This window comes from Heloderma suspectum, chromosome 4, assembly GCF_057233095.1.
Source record: "Heloderma suspectum isolate Gila_16-S chromosome 4, 16-S_ref, whole genome shotgun sequence".
In the NCBI taxonomy this organism is placed as follows: domain Eukaryota; kingdom Metazoa; phylum Chordata; class Lepidosauria; order Squamata; family Helodermatidae; genus Heloderma; species Heloderma suspectum.
Genome location: NC_139461.1, coordinates 223568096 through 223595919, shown reverse-complemented (window position 1 = coordinate 223595919; position 27824 = coordinate 223568096). Strand labels below are relative to the sequence as shown.

General features: G+C 41.3%; 1 protein-coding gene across 1 annotated transcript in view; it reads right to left on the bottom strand.

Annotated features, from left to right (window-relative positions):
- The window catches only part of PLPP3 (phospholipid phosphatase 3), an 82978-nt gene that overhangs the window by 14223 nt on the left and 40931 nt on the right, over positions 1-27824 (bottom strand). The window contains exons 2-4 of the mRNA XM_084848256.1: positions 23615-23772; positions 10207-10490; positions 6604-6661 (exon numbers count right to left, since the gene is read on the bottom strand). Coding sequence (XP_084704382.1) covers positions 6604-6661; positions 10207-10490; positions 23615-23772 — 500 coding nt within the window. The remainder of the gene's footprint in view (positions 1-6603; positions 6662-10206; positions 10491-23614; positions 23773-27824) is intronic.

Sequence of the window (27824 nt, the reverse complement as noted above, 5' to 3'; positions counted from 1 at the left end):
AGAAAACTATTAATACTTGTTCACATTCTTACCTTTCAGATGATCTGAAAATAATACACACAAAAGAAAGAAAGAAAGAAAGAAAGAAAGAAAGAAAGAAAGAAAGGGATTTTCATCCATTTCTAGAGATGGCTCAAATTGGATTCACCATCCAAGAGCCATTTTTGACATTTATAATAGTATCTGTGGATGTATGTGACATAAAAACAGCTTCAGAGTAACCCAGTGTTACCAGTTGTAGTTATGCAAAAGCATCTTTAGCTACTCCTCTTGGGTTATTTTGTGCTGTTTGAAAGCACTTGAGAAACTATTCTCAATTAAACACCATTTATTTGAAAAGTTGAGAGACTGTTCCATTAAAGTTGGAGTTAGTTTGTGTGTGTGTGTGTGGGGAGATTGGAAGAGAGGTGGCTAACTACACATAGCTCATAAAGTCACTAATAAGCAATATCTATGCAGCACAACTTTTCTGGGATTGGACACTCAAAATTTAAATCCAACCTTAGCCATGAAATTGACTAGGGAGGCCTAACTTACAGCACTTGGTTGTTGTGGGGATGACTAAGATAATAACTGTAAAGTACTTTTGTCAACTGAGAAGTGGTTATGAAAATGATTTATCATTTTGGAAATAGTTGAGAACTGACACTTCCTTTCAAATGAATAAATGCTTGAGTCTGGCCACATTCGAGTAGATGGGTTAGAAACACACAAGAGAGGGGAGGACTTTCCCTTCACTGAGTCTGGTGCTCTGAAATCCATCACTGATGTTTATCTAATGATTTAACAAACTGGCCATGATCCCATTGAAATCTAGTCAGACGTTTGCTATTTTGCGTCCCTGGAAACACGAACACACTGTTTGTCTGACTGAGAGTAAGTATAGTACAGTCCTGGGAAATCAAACAAGTAACATTTAAGATGACCACCTCAGGAGTTTGTTTCCTACCCCCACATGGCGCAACTGCATAAGTGTCAGTAAAGTTATGTAAGAAATTAATTCAGCAGTTGTCTCCAAATTGGCTGGCACATGTAAGGCCCTGTGGGCAACATTATGCTTGGCTTATTCTAGCAACCTGTGGAACTGGACATGTTTGTTTGGAAAGCAAAGTACTACCAGTTCTGAAGAATGGCCTAGTATTGTCAGAATCGGGCATTAAGTCCACAATGAGCTTTGGACTAACATGTCCTAACACCACATTCTGGCTTTCTGTGGTAACTCTGTGGAAGTGCGGATTTCAAACCCACTTCACAATTGCTAAGTCTAACAGGAAGGCACATAAATTATTCTACCCTTTCCAATGACAATTGTCGCACAATCAGTGCCAGTCATAATTACAGGACGATGCTTGTGGAAATGAAATTATTATTTTTTTTTTACAAAAACGGGGCTCTGTACTGAACCATACTTTGGAGGCCTTCACATCTCCGGCTCATAAGCCATGACTATTTCCACTGCAGGTGTTTGGACATGGTATTGGACACTCAGACATGTGTATGCACATGCGAGTATACACACACACACACACACTGCAGGGAGAATATGATGCCACAATTAGTAAAGATACTCAGTGTTACTCCCCCCCGCACTGAGAGATATAAGGAAGAGATTAATTATCTGGAAGTCCACAGGTTCTTTCAGCTTCTTTTTCTATGGGGAGCTCTGATATGTACAGCCCAAAGCTGAGGCAAATTAGGCAGGGACCTGGTGCTGTATTTACAGAAAATGAAGGCTAATTTTCAGTAGGCCAGTCTGTTAAAAAGCTGTGCCTGGGATGTAGTCTTCTGATGACACTTCAGATCAGTCAACGTTAAAACCCATGAAAGAGGTGTCACCATTAATATGAAGTATGTGTAGAAAACTTTTAAAAAAATCATTTATCTCTTCACACGTTGCAATTTATTAAGCACATGCTGCAGACTCCACTTGTATATCCAAAAGCTCAATGGTAGAGCACCTGCTTTGCATGCAGAAGGTCCTAGATTCAATCCCCGGCGTCTCCAGGTGGGGCTGGAAAAATTCCTGCCTGAAACCCTGGAGAGGTGCTGCCATTCAGTGTTGACCATCCTGGGCCAGATGGTCCAGTGGTCTGGACCAGTAAAAGGCAGCTCCCTATGTAATGTATAAAACACATACATGTCTTTTCTTAACTCATGTACGCTAAGCATGGATTGAGGAGCCAAATCATGGCTCCCCAAAGCATATGCAAGGTGTTTTTTTATATATATTTAAAGATGCACATTTGTTTAAACTGTGACGGTTTCAACTGGAACAAAACGTGAGTCCATAACGCAGACCTGTTGAAAATCTAGCGCGTTGTGCAGTCTGAGGAACACAATGCTGAACTTGCAGGAACCACCCAAAAAATCCAACCCTGGCAAATTTCATGAAGATCCACTCCCGACCGGGTTAGAATGTAAGAAGGAGAGCCCTTCAGGCTGAACGGGCTCAACCGTGGCAGCTTCCTCCACTTGAAGTCAAATGAGAGTAGAGGAAAATTAGCACTTTGTGAGAGTGTTTGACATGAGTCAGCACTTTAAGTTCGGGGTGTGTGTGTGTTTTATTATTCCAACAGATGAAAGCAGCAGAACAGGTTTTTTTTTATGATACCATCAGCCAGGCTCATAAAACTTGTAAATTGCTTCTCTGTAGGTTCAGAATCAGCATTTGCCTGGATGGCTGTGTGTATGCAGTGGTAGGGAACAAAAGAGTCCGGCATGAAAGCCGTAAGGACAGCACCCAGTTTTGCATAAATTATCAGCTTGTTTGAGCATGCCACTTTTGTTTTTATGAATCCCAAACTAAAGTGAGTCAACTAAGACAAAGGGGACTTATTTGAGAGTTAGGAACCTCCCTGCTCCTTCCTGGCCACCTACGTTCACCAGGAATAGTTTCCAAGGATAAAATCTGGACATTTCTAGTGCTGAGCCAAAACCGGGGGGGGGGGGGAATCTCACAAACAACTTCACCCCTATGAAGGGTGCCCCCTTTTGTTGTTGTTTTTCAATAGGAGGGGGTTAAAAAGGGGTGAAAGGGATTGCACAGCCCCTTAACACATTCAGACAGTTATGTTCTCCTCTCTGACAGGTGCTCCTTCCCAGCATCAGTTCAGCCCAAATAAAAACAGCCTTTTCCCAGGACCACTTGGGCAATTGTGGTGGCAACCCTTCCTTCTGAGAAACTGAGAAGAAACTTCACAATCAACAATGAATGCTTGGTCATACTGTTTATCAGCTTTCTTTTCCTGGCACAGTGAAGCTGTTGTGTAGTCAGTGAGATTTGGCTGTGTAATGATGTTATCAATACCAACAAAGCTAATTCAGAGTGAGGGCAATCTTTGCACTCTACAATACTTTTGTTTGCCCTCGATGACATCACCACTTAGCTAAACTGAACTGGCTATGTAACGACTTCACTGCTCTTGGAAGAAAAACACAATCTGGAAAAAAATGGTGCCAAAAATTAATGGATTAATACTGTCAACACCAACAAAGGAGTGTAACGGGTACAAAAGATGAAAGCATTGGTGGGGTTTCAGAGATAATCTTACCCCTCAGTCCTGTTTCATGCCTAAAATGTTTACTATACAACATTTTGCTCAGCTCTACAAATGTCTGCGAGTCAGCCATTAAAGGGCTTGCAATTTTTTGAAATCTCACCGAATTGGTTGGCTTTGTCAGCATAAGTAGTTTCCCTCTAGGCTCCAACTGTATAGTTTCTCCTTCTTCCTAACATGCTCCTTCTGCCCTAAGGAATTTCTCGGGCGTAGAGGGAATGTAGAAGCACAGGGTGAGAAAAGGTGGCACCATTTCATGGTAAATGGAAGTGGTGATAGGTAAAACAAACTATTTATTCAAAAGTCCTAGAGACCAGTACCATTGCTTTAACCAAGTGCCAGACACACACTCTCCATCTATGAATTCTCAGAGAAAGGGAAAGGGGGAGACCAAAAACGAATTTTAACTCCTTTCATGTTGCATGTTCTTCCCTGCAGTTCCATGGCAATGTTATTTTAGCATTGCTGAGAGGAAATGGTGTAAATGTTTACGGAATAACTTTGAAACATTTAAAAGAAAAGTGAGAGAAAAATATGAGGAAATAAATTCATACAGACCACCAAACAGTCTGAAAGGTATGGTAATTAAATTACAGAGGCTGCTTCCAGCTTAAAGAGAAAAAGGGAAAGGGGGAAAAACCCAGCAGGGAGTTGTGTCTTAATTTATCTTTTCAGACAGCAAAGAGAAGGAATTGTGGTGGTGAGGGCCTATTCATAGATATAAGTTCATATTTAATGTTTTTATAAGTTCAGGCCTGGTTCCCCCCTCCCCCAAATTTCATATCTAATGTTACAGGACTTGCAGGGCCCACAGATCTTTCAAAAGTCTCAAAAGGGAAAGGGGAAAAAAGCTTTTCCCTAATTACATTTACCACAAATCACTCCCTAAATCTCTCTCTCTTTATCCTTCCAAAAGCTTAGGGTAGTTCCACCCATAATTGACCTGTGCCGGGTTCCTTTCACAAGCTCTATCAAGCATACTTCCAGCAGCTAGTCAGGAAGCACTCTGGCATCACAAGTGGAGGAAAGGAAGGGCAGAGCCATTTTTCATTGAAAAAGAAAAACAAGACCAGCCCCATCGTTGGGGTGAAACTACGTGGGCAAGCAAGTCCACCTGCCCTGCTTCCTGAAGTGGTTACCCAGAAAGTAGATTTTTTTAACCTAATGAAGCAGATAATTATGCTTTTGACCCAATGTATGTAAATGGCAGATAAGCAGCCTAACATTATCTCAATTATGTTCCTTGGTGAAATGAAATACATGTAGGTTTACATTCCTTACATTCTTCACGCTCTTGCTTTTTCCAGAAAAACTGAGACTGGAGCAAGCTATGCAGATGTGACCTTTTTAAGGTGGATTAAATCACTCTCCTTGGTAGCATCCAAATGCCTCTTCAGTCTTAATGTATATAAGAACTATGGACCTATTCTATAGGTTGTAAGCGCCGACCCAGTGATGAGAAATAAAACAGGCGAATGCCTGATGTTACTTTCTGGCCCTTTTTGGATATACATTTCTAGCTCAACTCACCACGATTTATGATATAATATTGCTTAACTAACCCGTGTATTAAGCCAGGATCAGATCCTGGCTAGTTAACTGAAACTGACCAGAATTTCCCACTTTGGATGTAATAGAGAACTCTAGTTTAAAACAAACTAGAATCTCTGCTGAACCGTGTGAGGGACAGAGCAAGGAGTAGGTGCCCCAACACTTGTTCCTGGCTTCATAAACCATGGTTTATGAAGCTAGCAACGTACATCCAAAACTGGCTTCTATCTACAGTGTTCCATCAAAATAACCCTTCAAAAAGATGCCATGAGTTCCAGCTTCTGCAATGGTTCTGCTTCCAAGGTGATGGACCTCCAAGATATTTCAATAAAATAAATCAGGATACAGGGAGACACAGAGGGATAAATCCAAAGTTGCGTGAGCAGAAATCTGCTCACGCAAGAGGAGTTTCTTTTCCCCTCCTCCTCCTCCCTGCAGCCCCCCAAATGCCCCTGAATCTGCCCGGAATCAGCCTTCCAGAGCTGCTTTGGGGGAGCACACAGTGGAATTCAGCAGGTAGGGAGAACTCAATCTTCCATGGCATCTGTTCCTGGCAGAAGGTTACCATTGTATACAATCCTAAATTCTATCAGGTAATCTCAAGTAATATTGTTGCATTTGTGGCACATTGTTTCTAAAGAAAATCATGACCAGAAACCAAACTGAAACCTTTCCCACTTAGTCAGCCCAATGTATCAGATGTTGCCCCCTTTTCCTTGCATGAAATTATCATATTAGTTTAAAGCCAAGTTGGCAACTGAAAACCAGCCACATACATATCTGATAAGCATAACGTCAGGGTGGAAGGCATAAAATATATACCATGTAATTTACTATGGTTTTACTTATAGAAATAAGTAACCTTTCATTGATATCTTCTTGTAAAAATTGGTCATGCAAACTCATTATAAGGGCTCGTTCACACTAAATAAATTTTCCAAGCGATTTTCTACGTGGGTGTGCGCGAACCAGTGGAGGTAGATTTCTCTGAACTATAGCAAACACCATGTGCTACAGCCATCTAAATTATTGTGGCTGAACTTCTTCATGATTACTGCCCAGTTCACATAACCTTTCTGCACATGGTCATGTATTTCTGCAAACAATTGCATAGAAGAATTTGGTAGCATAAGCTGGCCTTAAGATTCAAGGTGTTTACCACCCTAAAGGCTGGATCCCAGAGCTGTCAGTGGTTTTAGGAGCATAGCACTTCAATTTGTGTCTTTATTACCTAAGGGTGCAATCCTATGCTTGTTTAGAGAGAAAAAAGGCCTACACCTTCCAGCATTCCCCAGCCAGCATGCTGGGAGTTGTAGGACATTTTTCTCTCTCTAAACATGCTTAAGATTGCACCTTAAAAGATACTTGTTTGTTTGAAATTATTTTTACCACTGATGTGTCTCTATTCCTCTTCGTAAATATTTTATGCATTCCCCCCCATCTTGAAAAAGACAGTATACATGGTTTGTTACAGGTAAAATAATCATATACTTACCACCAAATAAAGCATGGTGTAGAGAGAGAAGGAAGCATGGCCAGAGAAGAATGATTTCCTGTAAAAGAAAAGAACCACCATTTTGTTATTTGAAAGAATGGCCAAATGCTTTGGTTTTCCTAACAACACGTTTGCATGGTAATAAAAATATTCAGTTGGTAGATCCATATAAATTTTTTTAAACCCAAAATTAAAATTCTCAAGTCCTTTTTTAAAGATTAAAGTCAGGTCTGAATAGTACTGGAATTAAATTGAACGTTCAAAATGAGAGCATCTTTTTATATTACTCCTATCCCACATGTAAAGTAAAAATATTTCAAAGCAACCATTATTAATTGGCTTCTCCAAACTAGAGTAGTATTACTATGATTCTGCTCTATGATCTCCTAAACAGATTTTGAACAAATGATACACACCCCATGGCATTCCTAAGAGCACCCTTTTACATTCTCCTATATAAACTGACATTTACGCCTATGGGGGGAAACTAAAGCACTTATGGTGAGGGAAAAACCCCTGGCATTAGATCCAGGATGTGCCTTCCATGGACAGAAGGTGCCTCTGCTTGATTTTCAGGGTCCCCCCTTCTTCCTACACCACAGTCTACCCCATTCAGCAGTCTGCCAACCCTCTGAGTTGCATGCGGGGCAGGGCTGAAGGGACTACCATGGGGAGGAGGGAGAAATCTGCTTCAGCCAGCCCAGATGCACACACCTAAATCTGGATCTACCCCTGGGCTGGTCCTGTTCTTATTGACAGAGATCTCTTGCAGGGAAGCACAGGGTACAAAGCTTTCCCCACAGTTATCTCATTTATTTCTGACATTTATAGCCCACCTTCCTATTTATTTATTTTATTTATTTAAAACATTTCTTGGCCACCTTTCAGAGCAGAAGCCCTCCCAAGACGGCTTACAGCAATAAAATACATACAAACAGTTAAAATATTAAAAGCAATAAAAACATACAAACAATAAAAGCAACAATAAAACCAGCTAAATCCTACAAAATATCTAAGGTGGCTCACAGTCAAAAATAAAACCGTACACAATACTAAAAGGAGATATCAATAAAACCAACACCAATCTTTAAAAACAAACTAAAAAGCAGCAGCAACATAAAAAACCATATGGATAGCCTATGAAAACTTGATAAAATTAAACAGTGTTCTCTGTCATTCTGTAGTACTTAGTTTTTTATTGGTCTTTAAAATGTACACCATCACCCAACATAATGATAGCCATTTTAAATAATATTCTGGAGTGAAGCCATGCAGCCCAGGACACTTAAATGGCTTCTGCCATCAGCTGTTGTATAATCAGTTGGCCCTATCTTCTTGAAACTATTCAGAACAGCATTTAAAAAACAACATTAATTTACACACAATCCTATGCATGTCTACTAGTGAGTTCAGCATGGCTTACTCCAAGGCAAGTGGGTATATAGTAGCAGCTTTCGGGCAGTATCCAAAGCTGCCTGTGTGCCAGTGGGACACACCACCCACAAGCTAGCAGGGCCGGTCCTACCATTAAGCAGGGAGAGGCAGTTGCCTCAGGCGGCAGATGCTGGGAGGCGGCAGTAAGGTGTTCAAGGAGAAAGCTGTGTGACTTGTAGCCTACTCTGTGCCCCTTAAGTTAGCCTGCTGCCTTCAGGTTCAGTGAAGGATATTGCCTCATCCTTAGTGTTGAAGACAGATGCATCTGTCTGTCCAGACAGTTCTTGTATACGGAATGGGAGGGGCACCATCTTGTCCTTCGCCTCAGCTGCAAAATGTCTTGGGCTGACCCTAGAAGCTAGCACTTCCTAAAGCAACCAGAAACAAGTCAAAATGCTAGTTTCTGGGGTTGCTTTGGGTGGTGGGTCATGCTGGCACACCCCAATTTGCAGAGGTGCAATAGCAGTGTTGGAGTCTGCCATTAGTCAAGTTCATCTGAAGTGAAAAGCCTTGTCTCATAGTCCTCTATAACTTTGCAGCTATTAACAACGTTATGGTTCCTTATCTTTATAGGTAGAATCAAAACTTTGTTAGAATTTTTAGCTAAATCTGTTTGCAATCAGCCTACCTAGCTTATTAGAGATGAGTTATTCCTTTCTCAAAAATATTTCATAATATTAAATGTATCAAACACATCTAATTTCTTTTTTATTTCTCACAGCTTTTCATAATCTTTCTTACTTTTCAAAGTTCCTCCCTTGGACAATTACTTTGTTGGTTTTGTCAGCTAGTGCTTGTTTGTTTAAGAAACAATATTTAACCAGGCGTTATAGTGATGTTATTATTACATCCAGTGTTTGGGGGGAACCGGTTGCAAAAATGCAAACAAATGCTTGCAAACAAATGCTTGTGTGGAGCTAAGGGCCAGCAATTATGCCTTTAGACTTTACTGCTAAGGAAGCCAATGCAGGTTCAGTTAAAATAAATAACAGCAATAATAAAAAGATGCATAGTACTTTTTAATGTTCAAAGTGCTTCACATACATTATCTTGCTGTAATCCTTACAACAATCCTGCAAGGTAGATCAGCATTAATATTCCATATTGCAAAATGATTAGGCTGAGATCATGGATTTAGGTTTCTATCCTATACACACTTACCTGAAGTAACCCCACTGAAGTCAGTGGGAGTTATATCTGAGTAAACATTCAATGGATTGTGCTGTAAGGCAACCTAGTGGGTACATGACAATGTGAGACTGGAACTTTGGGCTTCGTGATTCATAACTGTGATCTATTAGCCACTGCACCAGCACAGTGAGGAATATACACCCACTTGAAAAATAGTTTGTGGCTGTTAAATAAAGGATAGATATTAACCAAAGATGTGTCATTCCAAGTATTATGGAAATCCCTGAGTAATTTTTTATAGAAGGAAGAAAGGTAATAAATACAATAGAAACCTGTTTGCACCTATTTATTCAACTTCATCAGAATTTAAGAAGAGCCCTGCTGGATCAGACCAAAGGACTATTTAGTTCAGCATCCTGTTTTCTACAGTGGCCAACCAGATGCCTACAGGAAGTTCACAAGCAGGACATGAGGGGAATAGCACCCTCCTGTGCTTGTTCCTCAGCAACTGGTATTCAGAGGCATGCTGCCTCTTCTCCTAGGAGTAGTATATAGTCTCCATAACGAGTACCTACTAAAAGCCTTACCCTCCATGAATTTGTCAAATCCACTTTTAAAGCCATCCAGGTTGGTGGCCATCACCACCTCTTGAGGAAGCAAATTCTACAATGTAACTATGTGCTGTATGAAGAAGTACTTCCTTTTGTCTGTCCTGAATCTCCCATCAATCAGCTTCATGGGATGAGCCCGGATTCTAGTATTATGAGAGAGGGAGAAAAACTTGTCTCTGTCTGGTTCCTCCTCACCATGCATAAATTTATAAACCGTCATTGCATCCCATCTTACTTGGTTTTTTCTTGTATGTCAATATAATCCCAAATGATTAAGGCTCCCCCAAATGATTAAGGTTCCCTTGCCATTTTTTCAGAATGTGAAATAATTTAGATAGATTCCCCAAGGCTCATGTAGAAAAATAAGGGCAACATTTTGAATCAAATCATACCACACTATTTCTGTTGGAAAGAAAATTCTTCTCACCTGGCTTCCTGGACTTTGGGTTCATCACGATTAAGGCACTCATATTTTTCGATATAACCATCAGAGCAGTTGATAGTTTTAAAATCCAGCTCACAAACTGCAATGAAATTGGGCCTTAAGCGTCCAATCGATACTTTGGCGATATCTGTGAAGGACTGGCTGATGGCGCAACCAAAGGCAAAACAGCCCACTTGCTTGTACAAAGCTGCCACATATGGGTTCTCGATGAAGGAGCGAGACCTCTCCTTCAAGCAATGGATCCGATAGAACTCTCCTATTATAATCTGCAAGAAGAAAAATGGGTTTTTAAAAAATATAATTTAGAAGAAAATAGGCAGCCTCCAAAAGCAGCACACATGACAGTATAATTTTACCACAAAAGATGGTGACAGAATAATTAACCAATGGTCAAGAAATATACCAATATACCACAGGCACCTCTCTTCCTCTCTTTACAGACTGCTGAAACCGTTTCTCCAGATGTGTAGTAACACTGTCAGTAAAAGAACTGCAGCAGTCACTTGGAGCTTCTATTAACTGGCAGCTTTCCACACAAGAGTAAAATGCTGTCAATGAAGGAAAGCTTCCCTAGGCACAGTAGGAAATCATTACCAAGTGAATGGTTTTGAACTGGTAATATAGAAGATGGTAGTATATTTCTGAATGATTTGTAATTATTGGTGCGTACACACACACACACACACACACACACCCTATATCTATATCTATCTTTAGGAGCAAGATTAGAAGAACTCAACAAAGGAACATTTTTGGTGTGTTCCCCCATACAGGAGAGTCCTGTGTTTCCACCTCTGTCGAGGACAGTGTCCTCCTTCCCTGCATGTCTGCTCAGGGAAGAGGATGCCATGTGAGACAAGGTGGTCTTATTTATCTTGCCTTTCTGTAAGGAGCCCAAGGAGGTGTACATGAACTTCTGCCTCTCCATTTTCTCCTCACAACAGCCCTGTGCGGTGGGTTAGGCTGAGGGTCAGTGACTGGCTCAAAGTCGCCCAGTGAGCTTCATGGCCGAGTAGGGACTTGAACCCGGGTCTCTCCAGTCCCAGCCCAACACTCTAACCACTACGCTACACTAGCAATCTGGCAGCTGCATGCTGAGAGCTTAATCAGAGGCTTCCATGTTGTGTGTACAGCCACAGAGCTTTCGGAGGGCCAAAACAGACATTACTGTAAATGTGATCCTAGCAGCTACAAGTTTTTATTTGCTTTTTACTCTAGAGTAGGGACAGGGCCCTGATCCAGAATGGGACCCTAGCATGGGGGGCAGGGGGCATTTAAGATCTGGATCAGGCCCCCTGCACCTACTCTAGAGTAAAAATGAAAAAAAGGACACACAGCTAGTAGACAAATATTTAAAGTAATATCTGGTTTGGCCCTGACAAGAGTCTGGCGGGAGTGTGGCAAATCACCAGAGGTGAGGTGAAGGAGCAACTGGCGCTGCTGCTGCATGGTCCATTGGGGAGGACAGAGTATGAAGAACTGCATGTGTTTGCTTCTCCGATCTTGTCCTTTGAAGGGGCAGCCCTAGAGATCTGCCAAGGGAGACATTTGCATTCACAGTCTAGTTTCAGACCACTTTAAAGAAGTTCACTCTGCTGTACGCTTGGGATCAGCTGAGTGGTGGGACAATATAGTTCCATGGTGCTCATGCTCAAGCTTTCCTTCTGAACAGCATCCCTCTTCATTATAGGAAAGTGTGATTAATCTGGGGGAGACAATGCTGCACTTACTGTGTGCGTGCGTCCATGTCCCAGGCAGCCACTGTGGTTATGGGTGCGTCAGATGCATTTGTGTTCCATTGCATCCACTGGCTGGACTTCCTGCCCCCTGCTTTCTTTTGCTGAGTCAGAGGTTTTTGTGAAATCTAGTATCTCCCTCCCTCCCCGCAAATATTTAGGGTCTTTATTTGAGAAAAAGATCCAAATGGTAACTCCCTTGCCATTGCATCCACGTTGAGAGAGAAGGTACTTATTAGCATATAGACAGACAATATGCCCCAAACAATTTACCCATCCCAAAGCGATTAGGCTCCCTTAGGAGTATAACGTGGGATTCAATATTAAATCAGAAGGCTTGGGGGGAACATGTTCCAAGGGCTGCAAAAAGAGGATTATCATCATGTCTTCTATTCCATGCCTTAGCCTACAGGCAGTGATGACAAGCCCAGTCGTATCATTAGTAAAACTGGTCTAGCTGCTTTCATGTGAAGATCCCATCCACTGCATGTCACTTAAACACAAGAGCAACCAAATCAAATCTAAAAGGTGTGGGTGTTTGGGGCATAATTATACCACTCATTGGGCAATCGCTCTTCAGATATGGCAGGATATAAGCTTCAGGTGAAGTCCAAAACAGCAAGTGATTCCACAGGCAAAAGAGTTCCTAAGTTGATCCATTTTGCCGAAGTTTGTCTGTCTCCTGAATGGGGAGCTCTAAAAATGCTACATTTGTAACTGCAACCAAACCTCAATGTAGCAAGACACCTGGGCCAGTTCACACATTCTTTAAAAAGAGAAAACACAAAGGAACCTTCCCCTCTCTATATTCACAGAGTAAAATGGTCTTATGACATCCCCATATGGCAAGTTACCGTGTGCTGAAAAATTCTTGACATTTGGACCTATATTATATATTATATTGCTGCAGAATAATGACAAAGCAATTGACTGGCGGTTTTTTTACTAGTGATTCTCCAAGTAATCCAGCCTTGCCCAACCTGGGGCTCTCCAGATGTGTTAAAGTGCAACATTCATCATCCCCAGCCAGCATGCATGTCCATTGGTCATGATGGCTAGGGATGGTGGGAGTTGTAGTTCGAAACAAGTGGGGGTTGGGGGAGGCTGAAATCTGTTTAGTTTTCAAAATTCCCATGCATATATGAAAGAGAATTTGGTCAACCCAAACCACACCTGTCCCTTGGGCTTATGCTGTAAAGCACTCTGCACATTGATGGGGGCTACATGAATACATAAAATCATAAACAATTCTCTGAAGTGAAACTTTCATTACATGTAATGGTGATATTTAGAGAGGAAATTTGTACAAGAAATTCACTTCTGCTTCATGGCTTTGTTTCAAAGGGCCAAGAATTATTGTTCATTGTTCTAAGTCAGCCTTCCCCGACATGGTGCCCTCTAGATGTTTTGGACTACAACTTCCAACATGCCCCAGCCATCATGACTAATGGACATGCTGGCTGGGGCATGCTGGGACTTGCAGTCCAACATGTTTAGAGAGTACCAGGTTGAGGAAGGCTGTTCTAAGTATACAGATTTCTGCATGATTGGGCCCACTGAAGGAGTAGTTAAGGTTTTGGTGAAGTGTTTGGTTTTCCAAGGATATTATTATTTATTTATATTGCACTTTTCACTTCCAAGTACTGAATATGTCTTTATCTCGTTCAGCTCCTGGACAACTCTGGGTGGATGGAAGATAAAGTATACATGTGTGGGGGTAGGGTGTGTGTCACAAATCTCTGACTGCTGTAAGGACAGTTACCTCAAACTGGACATGAAATGGAAGGGAAGTATAGGAGAGAGAAAGGGAAAATGCGTACAAGCCAGGGTGTGAGGTTCACAGTATGTATGCACGAGCTGCATATCTGAACATGTGTAGGGCCAGGGAGTGAACAAGGAAGAAACTGCACTGGATTTTTTTCCCTAGGCTGTAGAGCATGGGAAGACCTAAACATATGCTGCTTTACATACTGCATTTTAGATGTAACCCTAAGATATTTTCAATGTATACCTAAAAATGTAACATCTGATTGCAATAAACACAGGTACACTGGGCCAAGAGCCAGGATTTGCTATACCTTCTTCTTGAGTGTACACTCACATACTGTGTAAACTGGTTCTTCTAATGATTTCATAAATTTTGAGAAACAGGGCACTAGTCCATACTTGCACATGCTTCTCTGTTGCACTCCTACATTGCAGCAAGCCTGTTTTCAGTAGCACGACCCACGCACCCTTGAACCATACATTTTTAAGTATTTCCTGCGCCACATCTAGAGGGAGTGTTCCAGACCTGACAGTAATGCTATCAATCATCATTATGAACTTGGTTGCTTGGCTTTCTTATAATCTCAAGTCTTAAAAGGCAATTTAATGAAAATCAGACTGTGAAATCAATTCCAAATGTTACACATCTCAGAAAGAAGCATAACGCTTAAATTGTTCTTTGTCATGTTATCCAAGTAGATTTTTCGAACTCCAGGTTTACAGTTTTAGGATTTTATTAATTACTTCACTGTTTTTAAACCTCAATAATAAACTGAGTAACTTTTCTACTTTTTTTCTCCCACTGCCTTTGCAACCTTTTTATTCTGGCTAGCAGCACTATGGTCAGAAAAATGCCTTTATGTAAATCCATTGCTGAAACAGCCAGTAACATGACTCTCAGCATGGCACCACGCCAAATACATGGAAAACATATATTCTCTCTTACTTACTCTTCTCCCCTCCCCCTGCACCAATCATAGCTAAAATGGAACTAAACCACTATTTAAGGGCACAATCCTATGCATGTTTAGACAGAGAAAAGGCCTACAACTTCCAGTATGCCCCAGCCAGCCATGCTGGCTAGGGCATGCTGGGAGTTGTGAGCCTTTTCTCTGTCTAAACATGCATAGGATTGTGCCCAAAGCTTTTAAAATATTATAATTAAGCAAAACAAAAATGTAACTTCCAAGAATTACAATAGCAGCTAAGCTTGATTTGCAAGGTACAGACATGAGAATCTTTACATTGCCATGCTTCTGCAGAATATTTTTTTCAAACTGCTACCCGACCCTGAAGGGCATACAGCCAAAATGTATTTTGTTTAGATGTTTTATTATATATCTCAATTTTTAAATTATTTTTGACATTTTCTAACCTACCCTTCATCGTAAGGGATTTCAGGGCAGCACCCAATAGTGAAAGTACAATACAGTAGAAACAGTGTAGCACAGTACATCACCCTTCAAACAAAAATAAAAGTAAGGAGCAACAAGGCCATAAAACTATCAAGCAGAACAGAAACAATAAAACCGCTTTAAAATCCCTGGGCAAATTAGGGATATCTGCAATGGAATCAAATGAGCTTGGATTTTCATGACTCCAACCCATGGGTTTCCCCCTGTCAGGTGGATTCCACAGACTTGCAGACTGTGGAACTTTCCCAAATTTGCACAAATTTTGTTGTAGAAAAATATGCAAAATTTTTAAAAAACTGGCCAAAATGCACATTTCTCCCATAGGCTAAAGCGTGAAAATGCACATTTGGGGGGAATTTTCACATTTTTACACATGCAGATTTGCACAAAAGTGCAAATTCCGATTGCATCGATGGGTGGATGACGGAACAAAAGGTGCCTGACAATCTATGAAACACGGACGGAACAGATTTTACACAATCTGTACATCCGTAGGGCAAATAGAACTGTTTTGACCAAAAAGACTGTAGCATCCGTGCCAGTTGAACTTCTTTAGGGAGAATGTTCTGGAGCCACCACAGAAAAGGACCTCTCCTTTGTACATCCAAAATATACCTCACCAATTGATGGTACTCAGAAAAGAGTCTCATCTGGAGATCTTAATGCATGGGCAGGACACAAGGTTGCCTAGGAGGCCCAGAAAGTGGAACTGCTTTTTACAGGTGACCTATATCTATCTGCTTCCTTGCTGGGGAAAAAAGTGAGCAGGTTTCATATACATGTTTCAGGAAAGGAGATTGTTTTAGGACAGGACCTAGTGTCTAGCTGATCTATCAGTGGCTGTCTTGCTTTTTTAAAAAAATATATAATCCAAGAATATTAATTCCTGATTATGTTCAGCAAACACTTATTGCAGTATATGGCTACTCAATATTCTGCTAGAACTCCACAGGGCAAAGCAAAGGAAGATCCTAGAGAACAAAGGGCATTCAAGATAGCAGTGAGCAGTTCTACAGATACGGTTCATAGCAGCCGATTCTCTTCTGCAAACCTAGTTTGCCAGAGAGAAGATGCAAGCATTTAAGGGATGCAGGCCAAAGAGGGGCCAGGGGGACTAGCCACAGGAAACGAGGTTTCCTGGTTTGAGAATGCTAGACTTGGAAGGTGCAAGACCAGAAACTAAAATGGATATGGGAAGGGACTGGGGTGTGTGTGAAAAGAGACAGATTGTGAAAACTGGATGATGAGAAGTTGGGGAAATAGACTAGTTGAAATTATGAGCATTCCTGGCTACTTTATGGATAGAATCTAGAAAAAGTGTGGGCTCACTAAACAAATTTAGTTGGCGGAAAAGCTGTATGTTCCATTTGCCCTGAAAAGTTGCCACATTTTCCCAAACGGGAATTGATATGAAGGTCCCTGGGGCTTCCCCAAGGCTGTCTAGGCTTAGGTACTAACCTGTTCCAGAACGATATGCAAACACTGGAGAATACAAGTGCTGTCCAGCTGATGGCTTATCTAGTTGTTGGACTATCTTCAAATGCAGGCAAGGAGCCAAGGCCTATGTTTGCATGAGGGATGAATAGAAGCATCGGAATTCCAGTATCTCCTTCTTTTAGTAGAATACAATTAATTTGCCAGATGGCCCCTAATACTTATTTACAGGCAGGGCCTCTCTCTGACAACCATTGCATCCGTCTCTTTTCTGTATTGCTCATTTACTGGAGGATGAGTCTCTTACAAATCCACTGTGGCTTTTGTGGACGCTTGGGAATGTATCCCCAGCATATGTGCACAGGCAAAAGTGGCCTGTAGGAGCTGGAGAACTACATTCAGAAAGCACAATGAAGCGCCAGGAAGATGTCCAAATGCCAATTACTCCAGATGAATTCGTTGGCTCTCTTGTTGTCATGGAATATGGAAATATAATGCAAATCAACCTTCCTCAACCTGGCACCTTCCAGATGTGTTGGCCTACAACCCCATCACTTCCAGCCAAAGGTCATGCTGGCCAGGGATGGTGGGATGTGTAGTCCAACACATCTGAAAGACACCAGGTTCCAGAAGGCTAGTATAAACTATCAGTGCAAAAACTAGAAATCCGTACTTTACAGAGATTTTACCTAATACAAGGAGGGGAAATAATAAACTTAACAGTAAGCGCAATACTATTCTGTCTTCAGTATTCATAAATCTATGGAGCCTCTAGAAACCAAAGGTGCCTGGCCTGAGATACACATGTGAATATTTTGACCAGGGCCAACAAAGTCTAGGGATTAATATTTTCTCTCACTGCTGGTGGTCCTAGTAATTGCACAGATGTAGCAGATTGTAAATTGGAGACTTCAGCCCCCCACTAGCACACCACGGTGTAGTCATGACCCGTCCCTGCTTTAGCTGAAATCATGGCCGGACCCTTAATGAGAAGCTGAAGTAGGATAAACTGGTTCTTTTGGCAATTCTGTCCCCGATTTAAAAAAGAAAAAGAAAAATGAAAAAGAAAGCAAGCTCAGGCAACTAATTCAGCACAGATGTGCAAAAGCTGAAACTTCATCCTGAATAAACAAGTCCTAAAGATATTAGGCTCTTCTTCTGACTTGCGTCTCCAGCAAGTAGTGTGTATGTGGTGTGAACTGCTGGAAACGCTTAAAGGGGAGCAAAGCTGGAAAGAAACAAAGTGCAAAATGCTCCAGTATTTGAAAAGCATGGTTGAAAATCTGTTTTTATCAAACCCTTGAAAGGCCTCTATGCAATTAGCTGCTATTATTCAGACACACTTGCAATCTCTCCCCACCCCCAGCCCCCACTGAACAATAAGTTTCAACGTACTGTTTTTCCAGCATGTAATCAGATGGGGAAATGCAAGGTTTAAATCTAAAGCACATATTTCTCCCTAATTCAGTTGCACAGGTTTTGCCTATTCTAAATGCAACTAATTCTGTTTTTAAAGACAGCGTGTTACATCAGTACTTGAGGTGGAGAATGATTACCTAAAGGAACGTTACCTAAAAGAGAGCCCCCAAAGTAGGCTAAGTTCTGGGTCGCTGGTTCAAATCCATGACTGACTTGGAATTGCTCCTTTTCCACCATATAAAGACTCTGGTGCAATTCAAACCTTTAGAGGACAGAAAACACCCAGTACAATTTTAATCCTATTTTGAGGGAAGACAGCACAATCTTGTGCATAAAGCAGGGTGTGCCCCCTGTCTCTGAGGCGGACCTCATCATCTGTGGTGGTGCATTGGCAGCAAATATGTGTGTGTGTGTGTGTGTGTGTGTGTGGATGGCCGACAAATTTCAGCAGCAAACTGCTACAGAGGCTTTAAAAGGGCAAATTTAGCTTTAAAACAAGCCACATTTGTCCTTTTTAAGCCCTCATAGCAGTTTGCAGCCAAAATTTAGCAGCAAACCAGTTTTGTTTTTGTTTTGCTGCTGCTGCTGTGTCACCGAATTTCAGTGGGGTGGCAGTGGCAGAAGTACAGCTGGCGGCAGGGGGTGCATGGCTCCTGAGCCCCCTGAAGTTGCCCACCCCTGGCATAAAGCAAAAGTAACCATGTTGAACATAAGAAAAAAACAAATCCAAAATCCATTATTTGGGTATTACTTTTATTAAGTCAACCCAAAGTTACAAAATAGTGGTTATACTTTTGAGTTTTCCAGAACTTTTCATCAGGCACGATGAAGGTGGGGGAGAGGTAAAATGGGACTTATTCCTATAAGCATGCATAGGATTTGCAGCCTTAAATGGCAGCAAGTCACGGGTTGCCTCTTTGGTACAAGATGAACTTTTGCTAAAGGAGACAAATGTTCACTCCTCTGGTAAGGAGGCTGAGCAGTGATGCCAAGAGATGAATATGCACTGATTACTATACTTAACAGGGCTTTTAATCCGTTGCATCTACTTTGGGTTTTGTTGCAGAATTGAGATCCAAGCTCTACACAAAGGGCTTTTTGTTTCCTGCTTTTCCACTTAATCTCGAGGTGGCACTGTGTTATAGCAGAATAACGCAAATACACAAGAGGAAATCACGCTTTCTTTGGCCATGAGAAATAATACCCCATTTTCCCTGCTCTAAAAATCTTGTGGAAACTGAAGTGAAACAGAAGTGAAACTGGAGGGTCACAACATCATCTAAAGAATCTGCAAACAATCATGAGTAGGGAATGACAAGCGCACAACAAATGCAGCATGTAGAAAGGTTCACAGAGAGAGAAGGACTATCAGTTACAAATGTTTCCTGTTGGTCAGAAAGAGGAAGTTTTCATAGTTGCAGCCATGACTTGTGAATAAAATGAGGTCCTGAAGGGTCAGACAAGCCATATTTTCTAGGGCAAAGGAAATGCACTGTGGGATAAACTTTGGGAATATTTAGGGGAGGTCTGGAAAGCACAGTCCCTAAGGCAATTAGTATCTCAAGGGCCTTGTGCATTCATATCCTCTCATGTACTGATGGAGGGAAAGGTCACAGCCTCTAACGTTTACTTAATGAGAACTTTTTGGGCCCTGCAAGCCCCATAAAACATAACCTTGACCTTTCGTTGTAGACAAGAGACAGTGTTGATGACACCATTTTAAATAAAGGGTTAGCAGTGTGAAAATGATGGTCTTGCTTATTGTCCCTGAATGCCTCCATGCCAGCCGTGCGCTGGAAAAGTAAACTCATCAAATGGGAAGGAAAGAATCAGTACACTATGAATTTGTGATGAATTCATAGTATGCAACAACAGTCCTACAATCTGGGTATGAGTTATACATGTTTTGAAAAAATAGATATTATGTGTGGGGGAGATGTATGTATTTAGTGACTAGGAATTAAAATCTCACCATGGCTCTACTTGGTTCCTAGACTTTTTCCTAGATAGTATATTACACTTGGGAGAGTTTTAAAAAAATTCTATATTGAAAGCTGCCAACTGTTGGTGATATGGAACACAGAAAGCTGATATATGCTTCATGAATGGCGGTCTGGTCCTGTCTGTCTGTCTGTCTGTCTGTCTGTCTGTCTGTCTGCATATTTGTATGGAAAATAATTTTGGAAACAGGTCACCTTTCATATTATAAGAATAAGAGCTGCTATGGATCCACCAGCTAAAGTTCATTATTGTTTCAAGGAGACTGCTACCAGAAGTGAGAAAGAATTTATTTTTAAGCTATTGTGAGAATTTTGATTGAACAGAAATGGTAAACTAAGCAATTATCTCCTATCACTGGCCATGCTGGCTGGGATTATGGGTGTTGTAGTTCAATGTCTCTGAAGTGCACCAGGTGGGGGACAGCTGATATAAAATTTATTTCTGGAAAGACATATTATGGGAAAATATAGCTGTACCAGCCAGAAATTAGTAATAGACTGATTTTATGGTACATTATATTTAGCTCTTTGAAAGTTGTAGCTTTTTGTATGTAAGTTTATTGATATAATGAATGACATGAATTTTCCACATTGTTTGCCTCAATAAATAAATATATATATATAAAGAGAGAGATCAGCTTCTCCACTTGCTCATTAAGAGTCGTAATTCATTACAATAAAAACGTTCAATTTCATTTTGCATTTTCCATACTAGGTTACTTTTGTTGTGAAAGCCACAAAACAAGCACAGAGGCATTTATTTTACATCAGAGTTGTTGGGTTCTTATTTTTTCCAGTTTCTAATGAGGCTGCCATTTTGCGTTAGAAAGTTGATGAATTATGTAGACAGATTATTACGTTTCCACTCACATTTTCAGCTCTAATACACACCATTGGCTTGCCATGACAAAAGCAGATTTTTCAAGAAGCCAAACTGATGGTATGTTAGACAGTAATGTGAAAATGAAACGCCTTTTTCACTTTCATTTATGGCTTTTCCATAATAGGAAAGTTCCCCTGAAGGATAAAATTCCTTCTTATTCATAGGCTTATTCATTTGCTGTATGAGTGCAAAACAACTGATTATTAGGACTGCTTAGTTGATAGTACACTCATTAAAAACCTACTTTATTGGTAAATAATGTTGCTTCTTCACCTTCAAAGAGCTTTTTTCTTATGTTTCAGGTAAGAGGAAGTGCTAATAGATACCCATGAAACAAACAAAACTAGCCTGAGGTAGAAAAAATTCACCCACCCGATCAGCAGACCTAACACAATGGCTGGCCAACCCAATCACACAAAACTCAGTCACACGAGCATGGGTTTCACTACAGATTTCTCTCTGCCTTTGCACTTTGTTACAACATGGTAACAAAGGGTGTAAACAAGCAACATTGCCGGTTAGAATACAAGTTAGCATTTAATTACATCCTCCTTCCTCCACTCTTTATTTGGGAAGCTCAGAGTGGTCTCCCATCTAGAAACTAACTGGTTTGAAACCTGCTTAGCTTTAACAACATAATTGTCCCATGTGCCCTCAGATCGTTCTCTGCCCCACCCCTACATTCTCTGGGCCAACTGTACTTTGGTTCTTCATGAAAGCAAGAGTTCTCATTTTAGGATTACCCGTGTAAATACTCAATTGCCCTAAAATGGGGACACCCTCACAAATGCCGTGTTTCTTCACAATTTGCCATTGCATGTGGCTGATGGCATAGTTAAAGCTCTGGAATAATTAGAAGCACGACCCATCTTTCCTAGTATGCTTTTAATACCATGTCTCATGCAATGCCAAGCCATGGTTTGGTGCTATGAAAATGAGGCCTCAGGCTCAGGTGTTCCCTCCTCCTTCTTCTCTCATGCACTCAGTAATTACCTACTTTCTATTTGCAGCAAACCATAGTTTCCTGACTCAGTTAAGCTTTGGTTCTCACTTGCCCTGCAAACCAGGATTGATTGCTATTCTCCAGGGCAAGAGCAAACCAATTTGCCAGGTCAGACGTAATGACAAGAGACAGTTGGCAAAAAACACAACAACAACTAAGTAAAAACCAACACGAGCCCTTCTGGATTTGTTCTTGTAGCACCAAATCATAGTTTGGCATCACCTCTGAACCGAGGCTTTGGGTTGTTGGTAAAGTGGTTAACAGTGCAGTGCCATGAGCAGTCTCCGTTCATATGTCTGGACAGTAAATAAGCCTCCATTTACTTAATAAGAAATTCAGAGCTCTCTTTCTCCCCTAAGAAGCAATTCAATGATGAGAAAACATTAGCAGAAATCCAAAAGAAAAGAGCACGCCAGCAGAAATAGGTATCTTAGTGCAAAGAATGCTGGGAGCACAAAACATTGCTCTTTCCCTTCATTCTTCCAAGTTTCAAGTTTCATTTCAGAATAGTAAGCCTGCTTAGTATATATCAGACTCTAATACAGTCTGCAAAACATTTCCAGGCAGTGGGCTGACTGCAAGGCAAAACATACTTCATAACCCAACGTGAAGTATGGGATATGTAAATACCACAAAAATTATCAGTGTGTGGACAATGTACACCAAATCCTTCAAGACTCTCAAATTCTCTTTTGCCCAAGAAGGACACGGTTGCTGAAATATAAAATGACTCTTACATTGCTTATTTGGTGCAGCTTATGGGATCTGGCTTGCTTGTACAGCTCTAAAACAACCGTACTGTCCCCAGCTCGAAGTTTATTACTATTATTATTATTATTATTATTTCTGGGTCAGATTATTAATATTAATCTTCATACACTAGATTCCTGGTTAATCACCTTACCTCATCATCAGATTTTGGATAATGGTATCTAAACTCCTTTAATCTATTAATATAAAGAGTATTCTTGTCTGGAGGATGATTCCAGAGATGGCTGTACTCTGTACTTGAACTTATGATGTTAAGCCAGTTAATTCACAACCCACTTCCTTTAAAACAGGGGTACAGAACCTCAAATCTGGCCCTCCTGGCGTCCCAATCTGGCACTCTGGGGTTCCTCAGATAACCAGGTCCCCTTCCCCTGGCTTCACCCCCTTTCCCCAACCACAGAGTGTTTGGTGGTTTCCTGTGCCGCTTTTTCCACATTCTAAAAGGCTGAAATGCTTCTCTTAAGAGCTGGTAGTTTTGATCCCGCCCTTTTGTCTTTTGCCCCACCTGGGATGCAACCCCGAAGGCTTCTCCAAAATGGGATTTGGCCCCTGGGCTGAATGAACTTCAATACCCCTGCTTTAAAGGTTTTTCAATGCAGAATTATCATCAGGGTGCATGGCACTTTACAGAATAACAAAGAATAGTCAAGTCCTGCTCCAAAGGGTCTTGGGACTATTTTATAATAATTCCTTTGAGGATTTCAGTCCAGATGAATGACCAGTTAAAAGTGCTATCTAGTTTTGCTTAATTTCACAAAGCACATCAAAAGTTCCAGTTCCAAAAGTATTTAAAATCTTTTTACTGATTAGCCAATATATCCTAAGCGTCATTTATGAATAGTAACAAAAAAGACAAACAGGCTGTTTGCTACCAAATGTTACTTTAAAGTATAGAGAATATTTTGATTGCCACCTGATTAGGAGATGCATAGAAGAAACCACAACTGTATTGTCCTACTTACAGCAAGTATGGCTATAAGAATGCCTGCAGCACAAAGTACAGCATCGTTGATGGTCTCTCCACTTTTCACAGGATAGCGGATGCTTTCGTCATTACAGTAAAATCCCCGTTTATAGGGTGCGATTGTGCTCGTTTCAATGATCAGAAATGGCAGGCCAGCTAGTAGGAGAAAAACAAAACAAAATAAAAGAGTGGTTAGAAACACAGATAAGCATTGAACAACTTGCCCCAGCAACCAAGGGAAATCTACTAAGGGAAATTGACCAAGGGAAATTGACTACTAAGAAGAACCCAATAAAGATTTGCAACTCCGCTTGTCCAACATGATCAGGCAAATAGACAGGTTGACTTTTTTCCCACAGTAAAAATCCACAATAACCCTTACTACCTCAAATGACCTTTCAGCTGAATTCACCAGACTATAATCAGAATTTTGATTTTTAAAACAACAAAAACAAAGTTGGGATAGAAATAACATCTATGGAAACTTGCAAATATGAAGATGGTTTCTATTACTCAGCCTGTTACTAAAGTGATTTCTAAAGAAGACATCTAAAAAGTAGAAGGTCCTATTTGTCTTTTTGCCTTGACGAATGAGGCCATTGTGCTTCAGAAATGTCCCCTTAGTAAGAAGCAGGAGCCCACAAATCTTGGCTAGACTTGGTAGCCAGCCAAAATGCGTGGTTGGGGTGCCACTGACCCTAACCTTCCCCTGATTAATAGGAGGAGTGGAGTCTTGTCTCTCATGTCACACTGGGCTCCAGACATACTCAGAAGCAGCAAGATTTACTACCTCACAGGGTTGTTGTAAGATAAAACGATAAATATCCACTTTATTTTTGGTAGAAACGGAGATTTTGTTCCCAGAATTAATTGCGCAACTTTATGTACCTAGAATTAATGGTGCAACCTCATTTCAGTATATATGTAAATAATGTATTTCTAAACAATGCACTCAATTTGCAACACTCTCAATAAATGACAGATGGATTAACATAAGCATTCCGGTTTTCTAAAATTTATTTATTTATTGCATTATTATCCTATCTTTACTCTAAGGAGTAGTGTACATGGCTCTTCATATTTATGCTCACAACAGCCCTGTGAGGTAGGTTCGCCTGAGGGGCAGTGACTGGCTGACTGAGGATTTAAACCGAGGTCTTCCCAGTTCTAATCTAGCACTGGCATCTTGGACATGACATACATAATTTGTGTCTGGATCTCAGCAATTTGCTCAGACACACTGTGCATTTAAATTCTTTTGCTTAAAAAAAAGATTTGTTCTCCTCAATGGAAGGGCCCTCTGCTTGTGCACAGAGGCACTTTAAATTCTTTTTGAATAACAACTGTGAATGAAGATGGTAAGGTGGGAGCTGATTCAGATTTTTCAAGACATGGCTACTGGATGTGGGAATGGGATAGGTGGAGTGTTGGAAGGCAGCAGTCCTGCTATTAAAACTTGCCAAAGGTTGAATCCTGCCCCAGTCATAGCAAACCACCACCTTTCACAGATGTGGGGTGCATTTGGGACTGTCACTCTGTTTTGTTTCTTTGGCTCCAAAAATACAATTACAGTGTATTTCCCATTGAAACTAATGGGAGGCAGAGGCCCTTTTGGCCTGTAAAAGCTTCCATTTTGGTGCACTAGTAAAGGTGATATGCAGGGGCTTGGATCTGGACATCCCATATAGATACTAGGGATGGCGGAGAATTTCTGAGAATTTCTCCACGAATCTCGGTGAGGCCGAATGCCAATGCATTCGGCCCCCTGAAACTGGCGGTGAAATTCTCCGCCACCCCCCCCGCCACCCCCCTAGGATGGGACTTACCACCTGCAAATGTCCCTCTCGGCGGTGGGTCCCGGCGGCGTTTCAGAGGCGTTTCGGCGGGGGCGGGGGCAGCGGCCGGTCTTCCGACCGGCTGCCACCTCTGCCATTACAAAATAAAGTAAAAAAAACCCCAAACCCCGTGATAGGCTACGTAATGATTAACGTAGCCTATCACGGCTAGATTTCCAAAGTCAGCCGTGATAGGCTACGTTAATCGTCACGTAGCCTATCACGGGTGACTTTGGGGGGGAAAAAAAAAGCGCGTACGCAAATGGCGGCGGCCCATGGGCGCCGCCATTTGCATTCCTTATTTTGGCACGTCTAGTCTATGTAAAGATTTACGTAGACTACGGTGAAAATAAGGGCAACGCTATTTGCGTTGCCCTTATTTTTGCCGTAGTCTACATAAATCTTTACGTAGACTAGACGTGCCAAAATAAGGAACGCAAATGGCGGCGCCCATGGGCCGCCGCCATTTGCGTACGCACTTTTTTTTTTTTCCAAAGTCACCCGTGATAGGCTACGTGACGATTAACGTAGCCTATCACGGCTGACTTTGGAAATCTAGCTGTGATAGGCTACGTTAATCGTTACGTAGCCTATCATGGGTTTTGTGTGTTTTGTTTTGTTTTTCACTTTTTGTTTCGCAGCTGGGGAGACGGGGCGCTTCTCCCCGGCCTGAATTTCGGCCGGGCGAGGTGGGGCGCCTCCCCCTCCGGCCTGAATTTCAGCCAGGCGAGGCGGGACGCCTCCCCCCCCTCACCTGAACTTCGAGGGGAGAAGCGAAGCGCCTCCCCCCCCACCGCGAAGCCAAGCTGCGAAAAGGTAAGTGACTTTCGTACATCCCTAATAGATACAGGGTAAGATGTTTGCCTCAGGCAAGAGCTATAACTAAGCCCCAATTTTCTTCTTGTGCAACTAGGTTCATCTGGGTCTTCAGGTCCAGGTAATTGTCTACCCACACCCTATCCCCAGGGTGAGTCCAGTTTCATTATATGTCTGACCCTCCCCAGATATATGGGCTCAAACCATTCAAATTCACAACAGAGTCTAATTCCCATGATCCCAAATGTTACTGGAGTGAGCATCTCAAAAACAAGGGCAAACCCCACCCCCTTCAATTGGAGAATATTAGAGGCAAAGCACTGTCATATGAAGAATCAAGTTTTATACCTGTCATAAAAAGCTAAATTACTAGAAATGAAGAGATCTTTGATTGGGGGTGGGGGGAAGGTGATCATTAAGGATTTGCTATCATTTTTAGCTGCTTCTGATACTAGTCTGATATTACCTAAAAAGACAATTTGGAAATTAATTGCATTTTTGTTTTGCTGAACTGTACCATGCGCTATTTGGCAGATCAACCTCTATTATTGAGTGCTTTCTTAATGGCAGGCCTTTGGCATTTAGGCCAAGTTGTGGGGCTTTAAATTGGTTGAGGCTGTTGTGTTTTTAATTGTGTTTTAAAATCAATTTGTGCTTATATTATGTTTTAATTAAGATTCTGTTTTTAATCTGGATTTTATTGTTAGCCACATGGAGTGCCATTTTTTGGCAGAAAGGCAGTATATAAATCAAGTACGTAAATAAAGAGTTGCATCCAAAGTTAGTTTAACCTAAGTCCCATTCATTTCAATGGGTCTACTCTAAGTAGGACTAACATTGGATACAACCTAAAGGATATAGGCAGTGTTCCCCAACCTGGTGCCCTCCAGATGTTTTGGACATCAATAGCCATGCAGGCTAGGAATGATGGGAATTATAGTCCAATACATCTGGAGAGCATCTGGTTGGGGAAGGCTGATACAGGGAATTAATGCACTGCTTACCTTTACAGGCCGAGTCAAGAGGCTTAGTATATGCAGAGATGTCTGTTTTGCAACACACTCATAAAATAGTGAATAAACGTGGCAAGAAGCATACCTCTTGTCAACCGATTTCTGATTTTGCAACTCAAAACTTAGCATATTGTGTGGATCTGGACCATCTTCATTCCACTACCTAAACTGTCCTGGAACAGAGCTAACTTGGACAGATAATCTCTCTCCCAAGCCAACAATGTATGATATTAATAGCCTTTAAAAACAAAACAAAAATCCCTTAGCATCCCAATGAAAAACTGCCCCTGAAAAGCTAATACTGCATAATGCGATCCGATTTCACCTCCACTAGAAACAGCAGTTTAATAGTCAAACTTTGGGGATTAGCCATACCATGGTTACGTGGCTTATTGTTATTGCTCTAGTTCCTCTTTTTAATAGTTTTCACATGACAGGTCTGTAAAACACATGTTCCCTCAAACAATAAAACATATCGGAGAGCTAAATCTGGCTTTAAAAAAGAAAAGAAAAGATAAGAGGGGGCAGGAGCAGGGGTAGAAGA